Consider the following 22317-nt stretch of genomic DNA (forward strand, 5'->3'; position numbering starts at 1 on the left):
GGCTTCCTGCAGCAGGGTTGATAACTCACCTTCTTAAAGGAGACAGCGACGGTGTTTGAGGCTAGAATCTTAAAACTTCACACATTCCCATGAGTTTATGACCTCTAGATAATTCAAAAATCTTGTTAATCCTCATCAAATGACAAGGATATAGCTTGGTCGAGTTAAGGTCAGATTTGTTCCTGGTTCATCTTAGATTTTGGGAATGACAATGGTGAGTCGTTCAAGCATTTGCTGGGCTTGTTTTATTTCAGACACGCCTAAGACTACTACTTCATCCAGGTCTACCCCTCAACAAGCAGCATCTGGTAAAGATTCGCATTCCACAGCTGACAAGAGAGAGTCTCCTGTTTCTAGCAGTTGTCGCTCTTGTTCAAAGCTTTTGGGATATGCCAAGAAGTCCTTCAAGAAAAACACAGACATTGCTGAAGCAGTCACAAAACTGGTGCAGTTGTTTGCTTGTCAGCATTCATCAAGCATTGGTGGAAATATTGAGCTGGAGCAAGGGGCATTGGACCTACTTGTGACAAACCTGACCACCAGCCGCTTGGAGAAAGGTTAGATTTTAACCACACTGCTTTTTACACCCCCGGTATAGGGGTGTGTATAGGTTTCACTCGATGTGTTTGTGTTCGCAAGTAGATCTCAAGAATGAACGGACCGATCGTCACCAAACTTGGTGAACAGGTTCTATACATTCCTGAGACGGTCCTTACAAAAATTGGGACCAGTCAAACACACGGTTAGGGAGTTATTGGTGGATTAAGATTCTACAAGGCCTGGTATAGACGGACACCCCCGTTGGTCAAAGGGAAATAACCATTCTCACTGCCACCAACTGAGAAGGTTATTTCCCTTTGACGGGGGTGTAGTTCCTATCGGAGGAATTTCTTGTTTTCTTCGTTCATGGGCTGAAACTCCCATGTTAACTCATGTTGTTTGCACGAGTGGATTTTTACGTGTATGACCGTTTTTACCCCGCCATTCAGGCAGCATACGCTGATTTCGGGGGAAGCATGCTGGGTATTTTCGTGTTTCTATAACCCACCGAACTCTGACATAGATTACAGGATGTTTTACGTGCGCACCTGGTCTTGTGCTTGTGTGTATACACACGAAGGGGGATAAGGCACTAGCAGGTCTGCACATAAGTTGACCTGGGAGAACGAACAAATCTCCACCCTCAACCTCACCAGGCGGTCGCGGTCGGGGTTTGAACTCACAAACTTCCGATTAGGAGGCCTACGTCTTATCCACTCCGCCACTGCGCCCGTCTAAACCACACATTGAAAACTGGGAGGTGCTTTATGCATATGGGACGTTTGCATTAATAGGGTCGCCATGTCGGGACTATTTTGTGAGAAAGGAAGTTGCAAAATTATCACTTCAGAAAATGTAATGCACCTTTGTCATAGGAAAACGTCCATACATGTGAGCTATATAAGGAGTACAATGAGTGATATGTTGCCATTTGAAAGACCAATCGTGCATATTGGAAAACTGACAGTGACACTCAGCGTGACACTTTCTCTGTCTGGTTCTAATTATCAACTTAACTTTTATACGAAAGCCTTTTTGACTAACACCCCCCCTCCCCACCCCCCCAAAATGTCCTTAATGCTTAAAAAAAAACACATAGAGCTATGAAACTGTACACACTCTTGGGCTTTGGGGATTAACTACCCCCCGCGCCCCCCCCCCCCCTACTCCAGACATGATGGTTCACCATCATCAAATCTTATGGAAATTAAGCTCAGCAAAAAAATGTGGAAAAAAGAGGACCTAACCGCTAATTCATAAGTTTAATCCAGAATGCGCACTGCACGTGCTATACATGTATTAGAACATAAGTAAACCAGTACCTTTTGGTAATTATTTTAACAGATATTCCAAGCATCATTTTCGAATTACCGGAGACAAAGCTGCAGCTGGCTGTCCAGTCTATGGTGGAGTACAGGCGATGGGAAGAATTAAAAGTGTTTCTCAGAAGAGGAGAGAAGCAAGGGAGATCACTTGCTTCAAAAGTCTCTGTCAGTAAGCATGTCATTTCAAAGGAAACGTCCTCGTTCCCGGACAAAGAGGTGAGTTGTGGGAGATGAATTCGCAAACGGTATCGAGAGTGGAACCCCCTGTATAAGATACATGTAGTAAGACTACACGCCACGCCCTTTTTTATATTTTTTATATAGACCGATTTTTTTTCAGATGTTCTGTTCATAACCTCGATCTTTAAATTCAACCATGTGTGTGTGTGTGTTTGTGTTTGTGCGTGTGTGTTTGTGTGTGTGTGTGTGTGTGTGTGTGTGTGTGTCTGCGTATGTGTGTGTGTGTGTGTGTGTGTGTGTGTGTGTGTGTATGTGTGTGTGTGTGTGTGTGTGTGTGTGTGTGTGTGTGTGTGTGTGTTTACTTACGACCACATCAAAACTTCGCTGTACTAATTGTCCAACAGGTATTTGACATGCTGCTTTGCCACGGTGCAAAGTTAACTAACGAGGAATATGACAGCGTTGTGCAGACTGCATTGGAGAGAAGTCAGATGAATCTTGTGGAGGTGCTTCTTTGTGCAAAAAAAGACTGTAAAGACTTTTCGCCTGTGCATGCAGCTTTTGACATAGCACTTTACAAGGTCAAAGGTAGGTTAGTCCTTGATGACTAAGTGTTGTTGTGGAAAAATATTCTTTTCTGAGCCTACTGGAAATAGTAGATGGATGATCCGTTATTGATTTATTTATTTTTTATTTTATTTTTTTATTCTTTTTTTATTATTCATGTTGGTGACATATCACTTTTAAGGACAAAAAAACCTACTTTTTCTGAGTATTTTTATCAATGACCTTGAAACAAAACTCGAAAAGCTTGCCAAGGAAACAAAACTAAATTTCCGTGCCACCTCAACTCTTATTTCCTTGGCAAATTTTTCAAGTTTTTGTTACAAGGTTTTTAAAATCCTCAGAAAAACTTGTTTTGTTCGTAAAAGAGATATTTGAATGACTTATAGGTCAAAATGGACTTTTTTGCGACTGTTTTTGATTAAACATGTTTTATTGTGGACAAACTCATCTTCCAGGAAACTAAAGACAGAACTTTGCAGTGTGTATTATTTCAATCTAAAAAGGTCCCGAGTTGCAACAACAATGCAATATCTACAAATGTATCAACATATTGTATTTTCTGGGTGGATATCATAAGTACAAATAGTTTTCAGAAAAAGGCTTTTTTTTTTTTACTTTGACAGAATTTCTACAATCATTCCTGGGTAATTCTTAAAAAGTTTCTCTGTTACTGCACAATGACGCCTTTCTGGTGAAAATACAAAGGAACAGCAAGACGATTGGATAGTTAAAACAGAAAAAGAACACAACAGCCTCTCAAAATTCTCTGTGTTTACTCTTCACAGGACATGGCGGTGACACAGTAGCCATCAACAGTCTTTTAGTTTTTAGTCGTGTTTACACGGCGAGCGAATGGCCACCCTAGGCTTTATTCAAACGTATCTTCAACAATAATTGTGGCAACCATTTTTTTGTTTGTTTGCGAAGTCCGTTTTTGGGATTTAAATTTGCTTCAAACTTATCACGAGTTTTACAAGTCGTTCTTAAAAGTTTCGTAACTTCTCATTAAATGCTTTACATGCTAAGAAATTGCACTTGCAGTATCTCTTGTCTGTGATCGTGAGCATAAGATCCTAAACTTTCAAACAGAATCTGATGGTTCATAGCTAAACAACACTGCTTTTGTTGTGAAACCCTTCAAAATAGACGAATAAACCTCCTGCTTTTGATCTCAAACGCTTATACACCTGCCTAAGTCAGTATGGTGTCATACAACAAGTAAGCAAGCTTGCCATACAAAATAACTTGTTCTGATACAAAATATTGATGAACTAATTAGTAAATCGTTGAACATTTTGGTCGATTTCTTAATTGGACCATACGTTACGTTTTTGTCAGGTCGATTTTGGGGGTGACCTCACAGAGAAACTTTGACGTGGCCTCCATGAAAGAAATCGTCAATCCAAAAGGTGTAACAGACAGATAAGTCAAGTGCCTTTTAGGGCATAGAATGTTTGAATATGATTACAGAAGTGTTAATTGTCTACTTCAGGTACAAAAAAGTGTCGCACATTTTTGTTCACATTATCCAAATTCTCTTTTGTATGAAAGGGAACTTCACACTGTTCGACAACCTCCGGCTCAGGTATGATTCAAGGGCGAAAAATGAAGAAGGCAACACGTTACTTCACCTTGCGCTGAAAGCTGTTGCTTCCAGTCACTCTCAAGACGCTGTGGAACGCCTTGTGCGTCTTGGTCTTGTCCAGGATGATCTGAACAATGAACAAATGATGGCAGTCGACTACCTGAAGAAAGGCAACGACAAACGGGCTGACATTTTGATTAAACACTTTATCACGGGCATGGTGAAACTGAGCGACGAAGAGCTCCAAGTTGCGAGAGCCAGAAAGGATAAATGGCTGGGGATGAACAGACCAGAGAAGTCAAAGAAAACGTCAGCCCGGGATAAACATCTGCAAGGTGCAGAAGGAGGGAAAGACCCGAACACCAAAGCATCCGGCCCTCAGCCAAGCACCGCTGAAAACAAACAGCAAATCATGGAGGTAGAGTGGAACACGCCTTTTAAAACTTTCAAAAATCCAAGACAAATGGAGTCTTATTTCCATAAAACTCTACATACAAATTCTTCCAGATAATATCCCCCAGAAGTCTTTTTTGTGTTTTCAAGAAATGTCTTTCATGACGTAATATCCGGCTTTTAGTGAAAGCTGAGGCGGCACTGTGACGACCTTAGTTTTCAACCAAATTGATTGACATTTTGGTCAAGTAATCTTTAACTCAATCCGGACAATGGGATTGCATTTCAGCTTGGAAGCTTTCAAATTAATTGATTAATTTGCTCAATAAAGTTGTCATTAAAATCGAATATTCACTAACAGATTTGATAGACTGCATTGTATTCATTATCTTCCCCTGAATCAAAACATATCTATGAAAATGTGCTAACAATTAAAATAGGTACTATGTTTGCATGCTTCCCGGAGACGAGCGTGACCCGTCTCGGTCTTCGACTCGCCAGGCCTTTTTACTTGTAGTCCCGGTAATGATTGCTTTTAAGTGTTGATCTTTTTGTTTGAGGGCAACAAATGTAATAAATGTTATGATATCTTTTCACGTTACTTGTTATTGGCGGTTATGTTGTGCATCATCGAATCAGTAACGCACATGTCCACTGTCCTGGTGCCTGTTTTTTTTTTTTAAAGTGCTCCAACAGATTGACCCCCCCCCCCCCCAAAAAAAAAAAAAATGCCATCCACTAAAATGCTAATAACGCCTTGATTTGTAACGCGAATAACTTCATATTCGTTGTACACATTGGCTTGAGATATGGGATGATAAGTGCACAAAGTTTTAAGTGCGTTTGTTAAGTGGTCTGCCTTGTATGCTCTGTCAAATTCGGGGATTGGCTCAAAAAACGAGCTTTAGCACCGAGTGGTAGCAACACTAAACCGGTTTTAGACCTCCACATTGGCTTATAGTAGGGACTTGCATACAAACACCATCATTAAACAATATATATGAGTTGAAAAAGCCATTCGAGGGAGTCTCGAGGGTTCAAGTCGGATGAGTGTGACCGCTGCTCAGTGCCAAGCCTCCTACTTCGAAGGCAATCTCCAAATTTCAAAAATATTTTTTGTAATAAGAGGTCAAACCAAAGTACTTGACCTTTATATCTAAAACGTTGTGAAACTATCATCCAAAATCTCACGCTAATGTACACCAACTATAAAGTAATTCACTGAACAGATGTGTGAGTTATTAGCATTTGAGTGGGTGACATACACGTTCTGCGTTTTGTGCTCAAAACCTTTGTGAATAATTTCAAGGGTAGAATTTTAAATGGATGAGAAGAATGGAAAATAGGATCGTGAAACTGAAAGAGACAGCTGATGCTCGCTGAGTAGAAAATCATGTGTAATATAAGCTTCTCTTTCCTTGTTGAAATCAGGGTGAGCAGTCGGATGACCTCAAGTTTGAAGGACTACTCTGGGAAGTTGTACTCACAGAGGAAGTGCACAGGAAGCTGAACAGCAAAAAAGTCCCTCCTCATACAAGGAAGAAAATCATCAACATCATCAAGCAGCTTGCGAGCGGAGAGACGCGGCGCAAAGATTTCCGTGAGGTTTGTATATCAGTGTGATGCATTGTGCATGGGTAGGTGGACGGTTTGGCTCAGTTGAACAGTTAAGGTGCAATGTGTGAAAAAGTAAGAAAAGTCAAAAAGTTGAAAACCGTATCTCTGCTGTTTATCAATGCCTCTTGATCCAGAAAGTCAAGTAAACGTCCTTAACTGGAATAGAAAGTTTGAATGAAATGACATGGGAATTAATGCTTTTAGTGCAACATTTGTCGCAATAATGTTTTGACAAAGTTTATATTTCCAAGGTTGTGTTTCGTTTTAGCTGCCAAATGCAAAGCCCATTCGACTGTATGAGGCAAACATCACACGTGGTGAACGACTGATCTATGAGATTGCTGTTGACTTCTCTCCCTCTCAAAAAGTCTACACGGATGTTATTCGGGTGTGGGACATTGTACTGGACCATGACGAGGTCAGCTATGGTATTGTTGTTAGCTATTGCTGTGTGCATGTTGGAGAGGACTTTTGAGTACAAACTTTGCCTGTTTATCGAAATAATAAATGTAGAAATATAAAAACAAATTTGAAACAAGAAAGCCATTCTTTCCATACCGTCCTGAAGAAGGCAGTTACTTGCCGAAATAATTAATGATATAAAAGTACCTAACCTGGTTACTGGTGTGTTTTCTTTTTATTTACAAGAAAACTATCTGCAAACTTGGTCAAGCTGTATTTTGATTTCAGTAACCAACTGTATTATGTGATACATGTTTGGTTTCTGTCAGTCGGTTCCCATACCAGAGAAACGATTGTAGGTGTAAGATAGCCAAAGATTGCGTTAGGAAACGGTTTTAGGTGTATATTCCCTAACTTGCCCAGACTTCATGCCCAATTACACGACTGGTCTTAGAATCTCCAATTGAGCCATATGTCACGGGAAGTGTGTTATTGGCTTTTCTTTGTTGGAGAGAATTTTTTCTGTAAATATGTGTCCCGTTTGCAGAAAATTGCACCACAATTCCCGCATTTACCTTCTCTGTAATAAAAGGCTGAATGAGCAACTTCCGTTAATTAATATTACTATACTAATTATGCTGGCCATTTTGAATCACACTCAAAGTCATGTATGTAGTAAGACTGGACTTGACTTGCATCTCTCTCTTGCTCTTCAACGTGCAGGTTTTCATGCAATGTAAATTAGGGTGCATGCTATCATTGTTAAAAACTTAAATTCAGATTTGTTTCATGTAGGAATTACGGTAAATATGGCAGATGTTTCTTTAATATACTGTTACTACTTTCATTGCAGATTTTTCAGTCAGTGAAACGCATCAAAGATTCACACAAGCGTGGTGAAGGCTGCAAGTCTTGGGTGAAGTTGAAAGCATTGCCAGACCCTTTGGGGGCACACAAGGACTTGATGAAACCACGCACATACACAAAGGTGGATGGCGACACAGAGAGGGGTGACACTACTGTATATCCTCCAGCCAGTGCAGATGAGACAGAGTACCAGATTCTCAAGTTCTTCACTGTCACTTCCAACATGGAACTCGCCTGGCTGCAGGTAAAGAGCTAAGTTTATCTAAATCACTGTACGTTTGTTAACATTTCCCCTTCACCAATAAGAGACTGTCCAGAATTTAAACCAGAAAACAAATTCAAATTCCGGATTTCCAGATGGGATCGAGCTTTCAACCCTGGGTGCATAAATGGTCTTGCTTTTTGTTTTGAAAACTCCATTAAGTTTATCACATAGAGTACCGGTTTCGGGCCATTTAAGATTAGATGTTGAAATTGGTGTCAACAGGGCCCAACAAAGGATGTCTTTATTTGTTCTAGCAAATAACAGACCCCATTGGAGTTCCAGGCTTGTCTAAAAGATGTTCCACGGGAATTTGATTATCTCTTTTTTTCTGTTACCAACCCGAAACCTGTTGGAGTCTTGAGTGAAAATAAGATAGGAAAAACAAAAACACAAAACCTACTGTTTCCGTGAAGCGTGTGTTGTTGTTGTTGGTGGTGTTGGTGTTGTTGTTGTTGTTGTTGTTCTTTGACTGTGTGATGCAAAAGCACTGTAATGCCTTATATGTGACTTGGATTTAACATAATCAGCAAGGTTGTTTTGGAATCAAAAGATTTTCTCTTGTATTATGTTGCAGAAATCGGATGTGAAGACGGACTTTCTGTTCCGTGTGACAGAACGAGAGGTTGTCATCATCGAACTGGATACTGGTGCTCCTGTCTTGCTGATTGGTCGCAGTGGTACGGGGAAGACCACGTGCTGCTTGTATAGGCTGATGATCTGCTTCCTCAAGTACTGGACAGATACCAGGGAAAAGGGTTATCAACCTCAACTCACGTTCAGAGAGTGTTTTGCACGCGTAAAAGATCATGGTATGCGTGTGTGTGTGTGTGTGTGTGTGCGTGTGTGTGTGTGTGTGTGTGTGTGTGTGGTGTGTGTGTGTTGATGTGTGTGTTTGCAGGGGGGTCGATGTCCGTGCATGTCAATATCGGTCAGTGTCTGTCCGTTGGAATTGAGTGGCGTTGCTCAGAGGTCGTGCTTTGAACGATTTGCGTAGGTTGACGGTAAACAAGACCTAATTTATGCAGCAATTTGGCTAATATGTATATGGCACCTAAAAAATGCAATAATTTGCAATGAGCGTGACCCCTGTTGCTGCTGTTGCATTGGTCCGAGGGCATTATGATTACCGTATTGTGCGTCCAACAAGGTGCATCTGTTTTACTCCACTCGGATCCCTGCGACTTATCCGCCGCAAGCGGCCTATCTGTGGCCAAAAGTAAAAAAATAAAAAAAAGTCTTTGTCATCGACAATACTCTCGAGATTTCTCGTCGAGTCAATGTCAGTCATGCCCAATACGAAACGTTTTGCATACGATGCAGAGTCTAAAGGAAACAGCTGATTGTAGCAGGCTTACCACCACACGACTCAAAGCGATATGTATATATGGTGCTAAGTGCTTCAGTTTATTTTATAGGTGGATTTGGATGAAAACTTTGCAAGTGCGTAAGTTGCACATCGAAAATTGTGTCCGAGAATCTGATTTGACCCGACAGCATTGCGAACATTGATTACTTTCCGATAACTTTTGACAAGCCTCTGACAAAAACTGTCGACACGAAAGGAAAGTCTTCTGTTTCTCTGAAACGACTAGACACGCTTAAGCATGATTAATTTTACTGTTGCCATTTTGTGACTCAAAACAGTGAAGAAGCTTCAGAATTGTGAGAAGACAGTTAGGTAAATGTGTGCTTAACAGGTGATATTTTGTTTTTGCAAACTTTAGTCAGCCAACAATTGTATTGTCAGCTGGTTTGTGGTGTTTTACCGCCGCATTTGAACCATTTTTATGCTTCTTTTTTTGTGTACTGGAATATTGTCTCTTGACAAATGTATGGATAACATCCACGGCTGCCAATGTCGTGGTCTCAATGTACAGGTATTTTTGTATTTTGGTGTTTTAGTGACGGAAATGATAAATTAGGGCCTGATATGTCCATTTTGAAATCTAGTCAACCCGTACAGTAAACTTACACCTTGCTCTATATATGTTCTTTGGTTATGATTTTACTGTTGTAGAGCTTTTGCTCTATCAAAAACAGTAGTCGCTGAAAATAAACTTCAGCGACAGAAACATCAAAACTTTAGTCAGTCACTTTACACTTTGTGTGATATATTCATGCGGATTTTTTATTTTATTGGTCACCTTTTACAAGATTAACTTTATATAGACTTACAAGCAAAAAATCATGCTTCAAACATTTTCCTTCAGGATGCTGTTGAAAGGAAGTTACAGAACAGTCATTGCGCTGGAAATACATTTTTCAGGTGAAGCTGACGGTAAACAAAGTGAACTGAAGGGAACAGAAGAAGCCCCTACGGGTGGTGCTGGTAGTGTTGATGGAGCTTGTGGTGGCGTTCCAGAGGAGTCTGAACACGATCAGCCATTTGCGCCCAATACTTCCAGATGCAAGGCAAAGCAGAGAGAAATGGAAACTATGACAAAAACGAGCAGCGCGAGGCTAATTGCCGAAAAAGTGCATCTGCACCAGGTATGTCTTGGAGTGTGTTTTGCATGACATGTGCTTTTCGGGTAGGATAAAGGTCTATTTGATACTGGTCATTTGTAAAAGCGGGATGGAATCTAGGCAAACAATGGAAACGTATAGCTTTGAAAGTTGACACGCTTGTAGAATTCCGCAACCTGAAAACGTGGTGAACGTCTGGGTTATCATCATCAGTCTGCATGTCACATCAGCGTCACGTTCACATTTAAAAAATACGAATGGAAAATTGTCATATTCTTGGACGCTTTCGAAACTAAAGCTTTGTTTGCTGACTTCCAGACAATATTAAAATGTGGTTGATACTTGTCTAATTTCATGACCACAGCAGCATAGAATTTGGCGAAAAAAATTTGTTTTCTTAGGCAATGCTTAAAGCTAGAGCTTTTCAACTTGACTTAACACATTGTAACGGTTTTTGACCCAACATATCTGTCAGGGTCACATTGATGCCATTGAGCGGGTAGAAAAAACAACCTGATCTGCATTGTACTTTCATCATAATAAACTTAGCAACAAAATTATTGTACCCATATTCGTTCCCAAACTAAAACATTAATTCCAGTGTCATTTCATTTAAACTTGTCATGCCATTAAGATTATTAATGCAATCTTTTTTCGGCTGAGTTTATTTTGTAGCTGGGTCTTTCAAACAAACACGGCATCCTTATATCCTTCATCAACTTGTTTTGAAAGTTTGTTGGACATTTGTTGAATTTCATGGTCACTGTTCTGACAAAAGACAATGTCTAACAATAATGCTTTTTCTTGCAGTCTTGCAAAAAAAGACACAAGTCAACAACAAAGCGTTCGATTAACAAAGCTTTTGCTGTTCTTGCTTTTGTATAAACCATGAGACATAGACTGATTCTATATCGATGGAATTTTTTCCTAGATGTTTGTCACCAAAAATCCAGTCCTTTGTGAGGCAGTGCAGAAAAACTTCCAGGAACTGTGTCATGCAGAACCTGTGGCGGAGCGTCACACAGCCGTTGAGGAAGAACCTCTCCCGCACCGGCTGCAGGTAACATATTTACATGACTTTGCTATAATTTATGACAGCAGGCCGCTAGATATGCTGATATTTGGTTATTGTAAGTGATCAATTTCATTCAAGAATGACTACTGGCGGAAAACACTAGTAATTCAACCATTTGACCTCTGCTCCTTTTCTGAATGCGAAGTTCAGTCTTTTTCAGGAGATAGAGGCCTTGCACATTTCACATACATGTCCGCTTTCAAAGTCCCTATTACTCAATGTGTGGATAATGTTATATGTCCGATATCTCAAAAGCTCGCCTGGAGGCAGATTGGGAGGGTGAGGGGAGAGGCAGGAGGAATTGGGAGCAAAGTTTCCTCACACGGGGAGAGGGGGGGGGGGGGGGGGGGGGCATTAGAAAGTGTGAGAAGCGGATCATGTCATAAAAAAGCGTTAGTCATTTTTGATTCCAGACTTTCAGTTCATCATTAAGTGCCTTCCAGATGGATATCCTCATACTTTTCTAGGTATGTTCCGTACTTCAAATAAAAATCAAATAAAAATTTGATCAAACGAAAGTTCGTGAGAAAAATGAAAAGGGGTAAAAAAATTTGACCACCCTCTGTACCTCAGCTCCGGCGATCCAAGAACAAATCAGTCCATTGACAGTGTTGTTTGTTGTTCATTTTACCGAAGGAAGTAGATGATTACCAGTTTCCACTCTTCCTGACATTATGGAAGCTGATCCTTATGTTGGACGCTTCACTGCCGCCACCACATTTCTTCAAGCGCAACAAGGATGGTAGTCTCACTGTGACCCTTCCAGAGGAATCTTCCGCCATTCACTATTTACATGGCTACATGTCAGAGGAGGAGAGTGACGAAGATGGTGGGTAATTTCTGTGATATCTGATAAAGATTAACCTTGGGAGATACCGAATGAAATATAGATTACCACTTGGCGGGGTAAAAACTGTCATAATCCACTCGTGAAAAAACACGAGTGTACGTGGGAGTTTCAGCCCACTAACCCAGAAGAAGAAAGAAGGATTGCCACAGGATTTCTATATTGAGGCTGTACAGTACCAAGGCATTCTTTTCCCATGTAAAGCCTTTTCCTGTGTAAAGCGATAACTTTTCTGTCTGTAAATCGAACTGGCCTAGTAGAATCAATATGGACAATTATGTAATAGATCATAAAGATCGATGTGACGTCAGAGGTCAAAAAGACCAAATGACTGCTTCATGACCTTTAGACGGTTAAGTCTTGGTTAGCGCAGCAAAATAAATCTTAAGTTACAACGATATTGGGGGGGGGGGGGGGGGGGGGGGAGGGTGATTTTGAAGAATTTTTTTCTCTGAGACGTTCATACATTGGTCATTTGATGATCATGCTACAAAACTTTGGACTTTTCCTTTAAACGCCTATTGATGCAACCCAAAATCACTCCCGTTTGACTGGCTGTGCCACCAAACACAATTCTAGTGTTTCTGGTATTTGGTTAGATTAGTAAATTTTTGTTATTGTTTTCAAGCCAAACAATTGCATGCATATATTACCAAGTTTTATATACAAATACATGTACCATAATTAAACCACAATTGCAATTCATTTTCTTAATAAGCAGAAGAGGAAGAAGAAGAAACAGGTAAAGCAAGGCCTTCTCGCAAGCAACACAGTCTGGAATCTGACTCCAGGCGAAAGGTGACCTATGAGTTGTTTGTGGAGGAAATCTGGCCACATCTGAAAAAGGGTGAAACAGTAAGGACTATTACTTCTCATATTATTTGTATTTATTTATTTACTAGCAGTTAAGCCCGGCTTCGCCCGGGAGTAAGCGGAGCCCTGTAGCAATTTAAGACGCTCGCTATCCCATTATCATTAGCTTTACCTCCTTTGTTTGGATACAAAAAAAGAGTTATCTCCCTTACCTTCTAGAAATGTCCGGAACTGTCCAGTTAATTTTTCTTTCTTCATTTTCTCTCCTCATAGGAGCAATAGAGCGTTTCTAATATCACTGGCATTATGTGCTTGCTATAGGTGAACAGTAGACATTAAACTGGTCTTGCACTATATAGGCTGTAATCAATAAAGGGGAGGTCCCTACTCTGAGAAAGGAAACAATGAATCAAGAAACTAAAACCCAGGTGCTCATCTGCGGCACCTAGGGAGTGTACGTGCACACTATCTTGTTCCTGCCTCTTGCCATCTCAGAGGTATGGCGACCACAGACACACACACACACACACACACTTACATCCATTTATGGGGAGGCGGAGGAGGATTGGAGGGCTGGCAGCGCAGCGGCAGCGGCGGTGGTGGTCAGGTGCACATCTTCACAGTCACAGGAGTGCACATGCACGACATCGTCTTCCTGTCCCCTCCCTTCTCGGAGCTTTGGCGATCACAGACAGACACACACACACACAGACAGACAGACACTCTCTTTTATTTATATGTATAAATTTATTTATTTATTTTTTTTAATTAATTAATTAATTTATTTAATTATCTATTTATTTATTAATTTATTTATTTACTTATTTATATTTGAACTGTTAAGCACAAGGAGCTGCTGTCAGGATTTGTGCTTAAAAAAATTAATGAAACGGGTACCTGACCCAAATCAGTGAAAATTGTAACAACACTGATTGCCATCCGATCTCTACGACTACAACTGATTGTGTGAAAAGCATTCACGGACGGTGAGATGCTAGTAGGTACACAGAATAATAAGACGAAAAACAGATTAAAAAATCTTAAGTTCAGCTGAACTCTTGCCATCTTGGGATCAAGGGGATACTGCTCAACTGACCTTAGCTCTTCTTTGTAATTGTCTCTTTATTGTTTATAATCCTGTCAACTTCAACAGGGCTCCCCTGTGCGTTAATTCTTGTGTTCTATGCACACTAGAAGCTGATAAAATGTACTCGAACATGTTGAAAGGGGGTCATGCAACGTACACAACCCGAAAAGAGCGCGGTCCCAGGACACACCAAATTTGCGTTATCATGCGTACGTTGTTTTTTTGTTTTTCGATTATGGACAATAAGCATTTAACCTTTTTCGGATTTTTTTGGCTTGAGTGTGAGGCGAAAAGAGTCACACTAAAGGCAAATTTTTCTAAGCGGCATGACCTCTTTCCATAAATATGATTTACAACAGAGGGAAAGTTGACCCAATCACTTGATGTTTAGGCTGGCTACCACCCCAGCCTGGTATGGATGGAGATCACGTCCTTCATCAAGGGATCATTGGAAGCAGTGAACTCTCCAAACGGTTACCTGGACTACAAGAGTTACGAGGAAGTGGGACGCAAACAGGCTCCAAATTTTGTGGGAGACCGACAAAAGGTGAGAGAAACATGACACATAAACTCTCCAGGATATGGCGTTTTACATATATGGAGGATGAGTGAAGTTCCAAGAGGAGGTTGACGTCATGACTTTATATTACATAGAGAGGGATAGACGAGGTGTTCAGTTAGTCAGTTACCTTAGTGTGTATTAGTTCAACGGCGATTTAGCATGCAACTTCATTAATTAACATTCTCCCTACATTATCTTTTCCGATTGAGACTACTGGGGGTGGCATGCTCACGAATGTCCCAGAATGAGTGAAATCTCAGACAAAAGTCACTTTCATCCAGTCCCATCCAGCGGTTGGCTCTCGTCAGGTTGGGCACTTTCTCGTGCACACACCCCCCCTCCCCCCCCCCCTGTGAGGACAAGCTCCCCTTTCCTCCTGCCTCTCCCCTACGGCCCCTCCCCACCTGCCTCCAGGTGAGGTTTTAACACAGAGAGCTATCAGACATGTAACATTATCGATCTGTTTTTCTTTCCACAGATTTATACTCTGTTCGAAAGCTACAGAAAGTACATTCATCAGAAATGGATGTACGATGAAGCAGATCTTCTGTTCCACATCTTCAGACGTCTGAGAAAGATCTCCCTGGGACACTCTCAGCCAAAGAACCCAGAGGAATCAGAACAGCTGGGCCCAGAATGGGTCATACATGAGGTACAGACATGCATATGTTGGGTCATATACGAGGAGCCAACATCCATACTTTTGTTCAAACATGAGGTGCAGTCAGTTGAACCTGCATGTCTATAACAACCACCCAGGGGACCGACGAAAAGACCGGCACGGTTGGCCTAGTGGTAAGGCGTCCGCCCCGTGATCGGGAGGTCGTGGGTTCGAACCCCGGCCGGGTCATACCAAAGACTTTAATATTGGCAATCTAGTGGCTGCTCCGCCTGGCGTCTGGCATTATGGGGTTAGTGCTAGGACTGGTTGGTCCGGTGTCAAAATAATGTGACTGGGTGAGACACGAAGCCTGTGCTGCGACTTCTGTCTTGTGTGTGGCGCACGTTAAATGTCAAAGCAGCACCGCCCTGACTATGGCCCTTCGTGGTCGACTCCCTGGGCGTTAAGCAAACAAACAAAGAAACAAACAAACCGACGAAAAGTTTTCGTTATACATAATAGACACATGGTTGCAATGGAAAGGTGAATTATATAGAAAAAAATGTCTGGGATCCTTTTCAGTAGTCGTTGTTAGCAGGTGGTTGCTTTTGGGAGATGGGCGCAAGGGCAGGGTTGACTAGAATGCTTTTGGGAATGTTTCAGTTTTTGAGGGCTTTGCCATCTTTCGTGCACTTTCGATCTCTTCATTGCTCAAATGGGCATGGCAGAGCAGGAACTTAGCAGATGGGCTCTAACGCACACTGTGTGAGCTCTTTATGTCGAGGCAACACATATTGATTTGATAGGCATAGAGTTAAGCATTTTTTCATTCTGTCCCAGATATATGTGGATGAAACTCAGGATTTCACTCAGGCAGAACTGTTCCTTTTGATGTGCTTGACTGACCAGCCCAACCGAATGTTCCTGACAGGGGACACTGCTCAGAGCATCATGCGTGGTGTTGCATTCCGCTTCACTGATCTCAAAACTCTCTTCTACCGTGCAAAAGACATGAGCGTTCTTTCAGGACATTCACAGCTGCAAGTGAGTGTGTAATTAAAGAGACAAACTAGTAAATCAGTCCTCGAAGATTATTTTAATGCCTGTTCTTAGTTGGACGAAGTCGACTTCGGGTTGTTCACTTCGAGAAGCTTCCGGAACGAGAATTCGTCCAAGGGAATGCACTCTGCTCTTTCGAGTGTGATTTCCACGCCCATCTTGAATCAAAAAGCATTCTTCTGTCAAAAAGAACAACTTCGTCGCAGAGCTACGGCGCAGCTCCGTATGTCACAACTTGAGCAACGAAATAGGGTACAACGTACTTCGCCGTAGCTGCGGGGTTTCGGTATAAAGACTTCGCGAAGCTTCGCCAAGTCGACTTCTTGCTCCATAAAGGACGGGCTTAACAGCGGGTGTGTGTGCCGGTGGAGGGGGCAGGCTGTGGGGAAAGGGGATGGGGTCTGGTGGAAGGGAGCCTGCTTCAGCTAAATCAACAGACTGTAAGGATTCCACTGTACCTAAACACTGTACCTAAACACTGTACCTAAACACGCATCGACCAGGGAAGTCATGCAGACTCTTGTTGCTGAAAGTTTTTGCTGTGAAGAAGCAACCCGAATTCCCAAGCACGAGGAAGGTATAGAGTGAAATGAATTGAAATATCCCCTTGTTACAGGTACCCAAACATGTCTATAAGCTGACGCAAAACTACAGGTCTCATGACGGAATCTTGCGCTTGGCGTCAGGAATTTTGGACCTGCTGTACAACTTCTTCCCTGAATCTTTTGACAAACTGGCACGTGACAAAGGTCTGTTTGGAGGCCCCAAGCCAGTGCTGATCGAGTCGGCAAGTCCTGCTGACCTGGTTACTTTCTTGGCTGGGAATGAGCGTGAGACATCACACATTGAGTTTGGAGCACACCAGGTGAGGGCGTTAATGTAGTAAAAACCATGATTAGGTTAGAGGACACATGACTCTGATGGTACAGTGATACATGCGACAAAAGGACACCCTTAACCTTGTGACTGGCCCAAAACCGCCCCTTTAGTACAAAGAGCTGGCGATGACAGGTATGTTTTGGTCACAGAAATAGCCAAAGGGACAATTATAAAACATCCTTTTTTGAGGTTTTCTTTCATCGGAGGGACTTAGCAGAAATATATCTGGTGGACACAAGAAAATAAACAAAGACACAAAGAAAAAGATGGTGGTGCGTAAACGTTGCCCAGATATCGTCAGGCTGCCACATTTATAGTGACATCGTATTGAGTGTTGATGACATTGAATCAAACTCCTAGTTTACGTGACTGAATAATTATATAGGTTACAAAACTGAAGTGTTTTACTATTAGGGGTTCACTCTACAACCTCTACTATGAAAGCTGAATGATTTGTGCAGAGCAAAGGGACTTGTTTTATTTGACATGCCGAATAATTTGTGCACAGCAAAGGGACGTGTTTTATTTGACATGCCGAATGATATGTGCACAGCAAAGGGACGTGTTTTATTTGACATGCCGAATGATATGTGCACAGCAAAGGGACGTGTTTTATTTGACATGCCGAATGATATGTGCACAGCAAAGGGACGTGTTTTATTTGACATGCTGAATGATTTGTGCACAGCAAAGGGACGTGTTTTATTTGACATGCCGAATAATTTGTGCACAGCAAAGGGACGTGTTTTATTTGACATGCCGAATAATTTGTGCAAGGTAAGGGGACTTGTTTTATTTGACATGCCGAATGATATGTGCACAGCAAAGGGACGTGTTTTATTTGACATGCCGAATGATATGTGCACAGCAAAGGGACGTGTTTTATTTGACATGCCGAATGATATGTGCACAGCAAAGGGACGTGTTTTATTTGACATGCCGAATGATATGTGCACAGCAAAGGGACGTGTTTTATTTGACATGCTGAATGATTTGTGAAGAGCAAAGGGACGTGTTTTATTTGAAATGCTTTCAGTGTTTTTGCTGTTACTCTGAATTGTTGAATATGCAGGTAATTCTGGTGGTGAGTGATGATGCTCGAAAAGCCTTGCCGGAAGAAATGTCAAGAGCACTCCGCCTCACAATTTATGAAGCAAAAGGTCTGGAGTTCGATGACGTTCTACTCTACAACTTTTTCAAGGATTCACAGGTTTGTCAAGTCCGTTTGTATGGCCATGTTGGGTTTGATGCGTGCATGCCTGGTTTTCTCCTGTAGATGGGTGTCGGCACAGGAGGTCTGCCCGCTGTCCTCAGCCAACATGCTCCGTCTTCATGGCAGCTCAAATTTTTTATTGAGGTTCTCTCCTCTAGATCCGCCGTGTTTCGCCTAGGGGCTTGCGCTGCCTAGTTGATAGGGTCACCTCGTAGAGGATGTGGTCATAGACCACGCACGGTCGGTCTTGGGATAGGGAAACGTTATGCTAGTCCGGAGGGATTACGCCACAATGGCCACCTCGCGAAGACCCAGGGTCCTAGACTAGGGAGGTCCAAGGGGGAGCACCGGGAGGGCTACCCCTCTACCCGCACCTCCAACACAATCCCTTCCCCTGGTAGCTTCATCCCCAAGGAGGAAGCAGAGCTACCTGCAACACCCCGTTTGTCAAGTGAATCATAGCATTAGACAAACACAGCATCTCTCTCTCTCTCTCTCTATCTCTCTCTCTCTCTCTCTCTTTCTCTCTCTCTGCCTCCCCCCCCCCCCCCGGTCAGAATACTTGTCCCTAAATTTGCTTTTCTTGCTCTGATAAATTACTGATTACTATTCTTTAAGCATACTTCTGGTTAGATGTGAATGAGTGTTTACTTTTTTCTTCTCTTTTTTTTCTTCTTCTAAATTTGTAAGATATTTTGTGTTAAACTGACTGACTGTTTGTGCACATTGTGTAAGAACTTGACTGTCCGCCATGTTCGTATTTCTGATTGCAAGGTTGTGTTGAAGACACCACCATACGCCGAAGGCTTGTAGTTGTTTTCACTTCATGACAATGTAAATTTCATGAACATGTAAAACACGAATAAAACATTGCTTAAACCAATTGAATCACAACTAGCATTCTGCTTTCTTGTAACCATTTTTGACTCACCTGAATAGCTAGTACTAAACTTTCCTTTTACAGTTTTTGACTCACCTGAGTAGCTAGTTCTAAACTTTGCTGTAGGAATTGGCAGTGTCTAAATTCTCTACACGTTACACATAACAAAACCGTAACGTCGAGGTTTTCTCAGCTGTACTTGAAGCTACATCTTTGCATTGGTTGGTTATGTTTTTTTAACCGATGCGGCTATGCGGGTCTGATTCAGACACTGCTACAGATACAAAAGAAATTCAAAGTTCGGAACCCATACTTTCAGTGTCCAGTGATTATAATTTTCATGTACAATGTTGTACTGTTCCTTTTCTGCAGGCAAAGAAAGAGTGGCAAATAGTGTTGTCATACATAGATAAGCTGTGCAGCGCAGCCGCTGAGAATAAGGATGAGGAAACATCTTCTTCAGCGGGCGGCCTGGTCTGTACTCATGAAGGTACTAGTCTGTGTCTTCTTGCATAATCGTTTTTCCTCAATCAGTTTGCATCAGATTTATAAGTCTGATGAGAATTTGTTTCAGGAGCTAAGAATTTTTTTTATTGATATGTTGTACATGTAGTTTTGCTTCGGTTAATTTAGCGCATATTCAGCATTTTCGAGATGATTTGACAGCACACTGTTGATATAATTCCTTACATGCAGTGAGTTCATGTCAAATTGTTTTTCATTCTTGCTTTTTCACACATGGAACAGTCAATGTCATCCATGATCTCTTTGGTCACAAGTGTAGGCCATCCTCTGCCGTTTGCTCAGGTTGTCCCAGAAGTACACTCCACTAATCTTTTTCTGGACATGCCTGTCTCAAGACATAACGGGGTTTTTTTTTTTTTTTTTTTTTTTCGACCTCAGTTGCATGCAAGGCTGCTTCAACCCATCTTTTTTGCCTCTTTCGTCTTTTTTTTTTTTTTTCTTTCTTTCTTTTTGGGCGGTGAGCATATCCTTCTTCATTGGTGTTTTTTTTTTTAATGAAATTTTAATTTTGTTTTCTTTTACATTACAGGTTACATTTCCATTAGATTACTTTTTAATTCAACAACAATTTAACTAATGTCTGCGTGTATGTGCGTGTGTGTGTGTGTGTGTGTGTGCGTGTGTGTGTGTGTGTGTGTTGTTGTTGTTGTTCCCATAATTCTGTTATATAATACATTTTCAGCGGGACAATACATAACAGGTTAATTAATCCAACGCTCGATAGACAAAGGCGAGAATTTACAAATTACCAATTACAGTACTAGTTTTCAGCACAGCATCATACAGCGCATATATAAATAACTTTACATTAAAATATAACAGCACAATACTACTAGTTATCTATATTCTTATACACAGTTCAATTTTACTAGAAATTTCGAACTCGAGCTTGGTTCTGAAATAAGATCTTCATGTTAGTTTTTGGATTTCCGTACTTAAACTGGCTTATGCACATTTTCGATATCAATATAAGGTGATTAATTATGAAGGTTTTCTCTCTGGGGATGTCACGTGTGAAATACCCAAAAAGAGCCTAATGTTTGTTGATTGCTGTTGTGTTATCTGTTTTTAAACTTACAAGATTCCGTCATGCATTAGTTATATGAGGTGAACTTCCAAATGATTTCTGGACAGACTGCATGCTTAAACAAAACCCAAACGTTTGATTGACCAAACGAGTCATGCAATAGAACTTTGATAATTATATTAATTTTCACAATGGACGATCAGGATACACAACATATTTTTTAAATGTACTGTATTTTTGATGTGCTGAAGATGAACTGAGACGAAGGCCAACTGCTTCACGGGACTTTGATGAAAAGAAATACAAGATACTCAACTCTGAGCTGAAACACTTGTACACAGCCGTGACTCGTGCAAGGGCCAACGTTTACATCTTTGACGAGGATGAAGAGAAACGCAGACCGATGTTTGAATATTTCAAACGGCTACAACTTGCTGAATCAAAGGACACTTTATATTGTTCAGGTTTGAAACCAGGCGTGCTGTGCAAGATAAAGTGCCTGACTGAGTGGGATTCAATCGGTCGGATTGGTTGAAATCTGGCACAAATCTCAATATTCAATTTATCCAACACGGCGCTATAGTTCCCTCCTAGTAGGTCACTTTCTCGTGCACACCACCCGAGATACGCACGTATACTTGCACTGAAGGGTAAACTGCTACAGTCATAACTGTAAAAAATGCTCGAGTCAGAAAAAAATGATTTTAAATAGACACTGAGAAGAGACATTGTGTTCTCGGCAAGCTCATGTTAACATCTGCAACTATTTCATGACTTCTAGGAGTGGTGGACCGTGGGGGTTGGGGATGGTCGGATGTGACTTCGTTGTGACCGACTATTATTGATTTGCAGGGATTTGATTTTGTTGTTGAATATTGCAAAGGGAGGTAACATATAATGTTAGATTAATGGATCGAAACAAGCCTGATGATGCTGTTAAACTCCAGAAACGATGTCCTATGACACTATAAATTATGGTTTTGTATGATGACGTAATATACACAAAGAAAGAGCATAAACAGATGTTTAGCTTAAAACGTTTGTTTGTGAAGGTGGGGGCGCACAGGACAGTTTTGCCAAAAAGTCCAGCCCAAAGGCATGGGAAAAACGAGGGACCGAGTTCATGAACCGCAAGCTGTACGACATAGCAGCTGACTGCTACAGCAATGCTGGCAATGAACTCCTGCGCAACATTGCCATTGCTCACTCCAGGCTGAATACTGCACTCATGCAACCTCAATCACGGATCCTGGATGATGCAACAAAAACTGCGTATCTAAAGGCAGCCATCTTGTTTCTGGAATGCCAGGCAGAATCCCAGAAGAAGAAACAGACATCAGAGCAGCGGTTTTACCTGGCCACTGAGGGTGCTTGCAGATGCCTTGACAAAGCAGGCAAACATGGTCATGCTGCCGAGGTTTTTGAGAAGAACAGAAAGGTATTTTTATAATTTTAACGTTTAAGCCAGCTGGTTTCACAGATGCTTCCTGAAGAATACAAAAACATAGATGGTTTTGATGGTTACCTCAAAAGCTTTTACAA

The 22317-nt window shown here is 41.4% G+C and overlaps 1 protein-coding gene across 1 annotated transcript in view; it reads left to right on the top strand.

The window, feature by feature from the left end:
* LOC138979502 (TPR and ankyrin repeat-containing protein 1-like) overlaps positions 1-22317 on the top strand; it is a 40542-nt gene that overhangs the window by 11213 nt on the left and 7012 nt on the right. Inside the window, exons 10-30 of the mRNA XM_070352213.1 lie at positions 255-557; positions 1885-2081; positions 2450-2633; positions 4164-4665; positions 5151-5160; positions 6022-6195; positions 6476-6625; positions 7463-7720; positions 8316-8556; positions 10008-10231; positions 11139-11267; positions 11919-12111; positions 12851-12984; positions 14421-14576; positions 15070-15243; positions 16033-16236; positions 16868-17116; positions 18203-18340; positions 19596-19713; positions 21027-21239; positions 21828-22213. Coding sequence (XP_070208314.1) covers positions 255-557; positions 1885-2081; positions 2450-2633; positions 4164-4665; positions 5151-5160; positions 6022-6195; positions 6476-6625; positions 7463-7720; positions 8316-8556; positions 10008-10231; positions 11139-11267; positions 11919-12111; positions 12851-12984; positions 14421-14576; positions 15070-15243; positions 16033-16236; positions 16868-17116; positions 18203-18340; positions 19596-19713; positions 21027-21239; positions 21828-22213 — 4337 coding nt within the window. The remainder of the gene's footprint in view (positions 1-254; positions 558-1884; positions 2082-2449; positions 2634-4163; positions 4666-5150; positions 5161-6021; positions 6196-6475; positions 6626-7462; positions 7721-8315; positions 8557-10007; positions 10232-11138; positions 11268-11918; positions 12112-12850; positions 12985-14420; positions 14577-15069; positions 15244-16032; positions 16237-16867; positions 17117-18202; positions 18341-19595; positions 19714-21026; positions 21240-21827; positions 22214-22317) is intronic.

This window comes from Littorina saxatilis, linkage group LG11 (assembly GCF_037325665.1).
Source record: "Littorina saxatilis isolate snail1 linkage group LG11, US_GU_Lsax_2.0, whole genome shotgun sequence".
Classification (NCBI taxonomy): Eukaryota; Metazoa; Mollusca; class Gastropoda; order Littorinimorpha; family Littorinidae; genus Littorina; species Littorina saxatilis.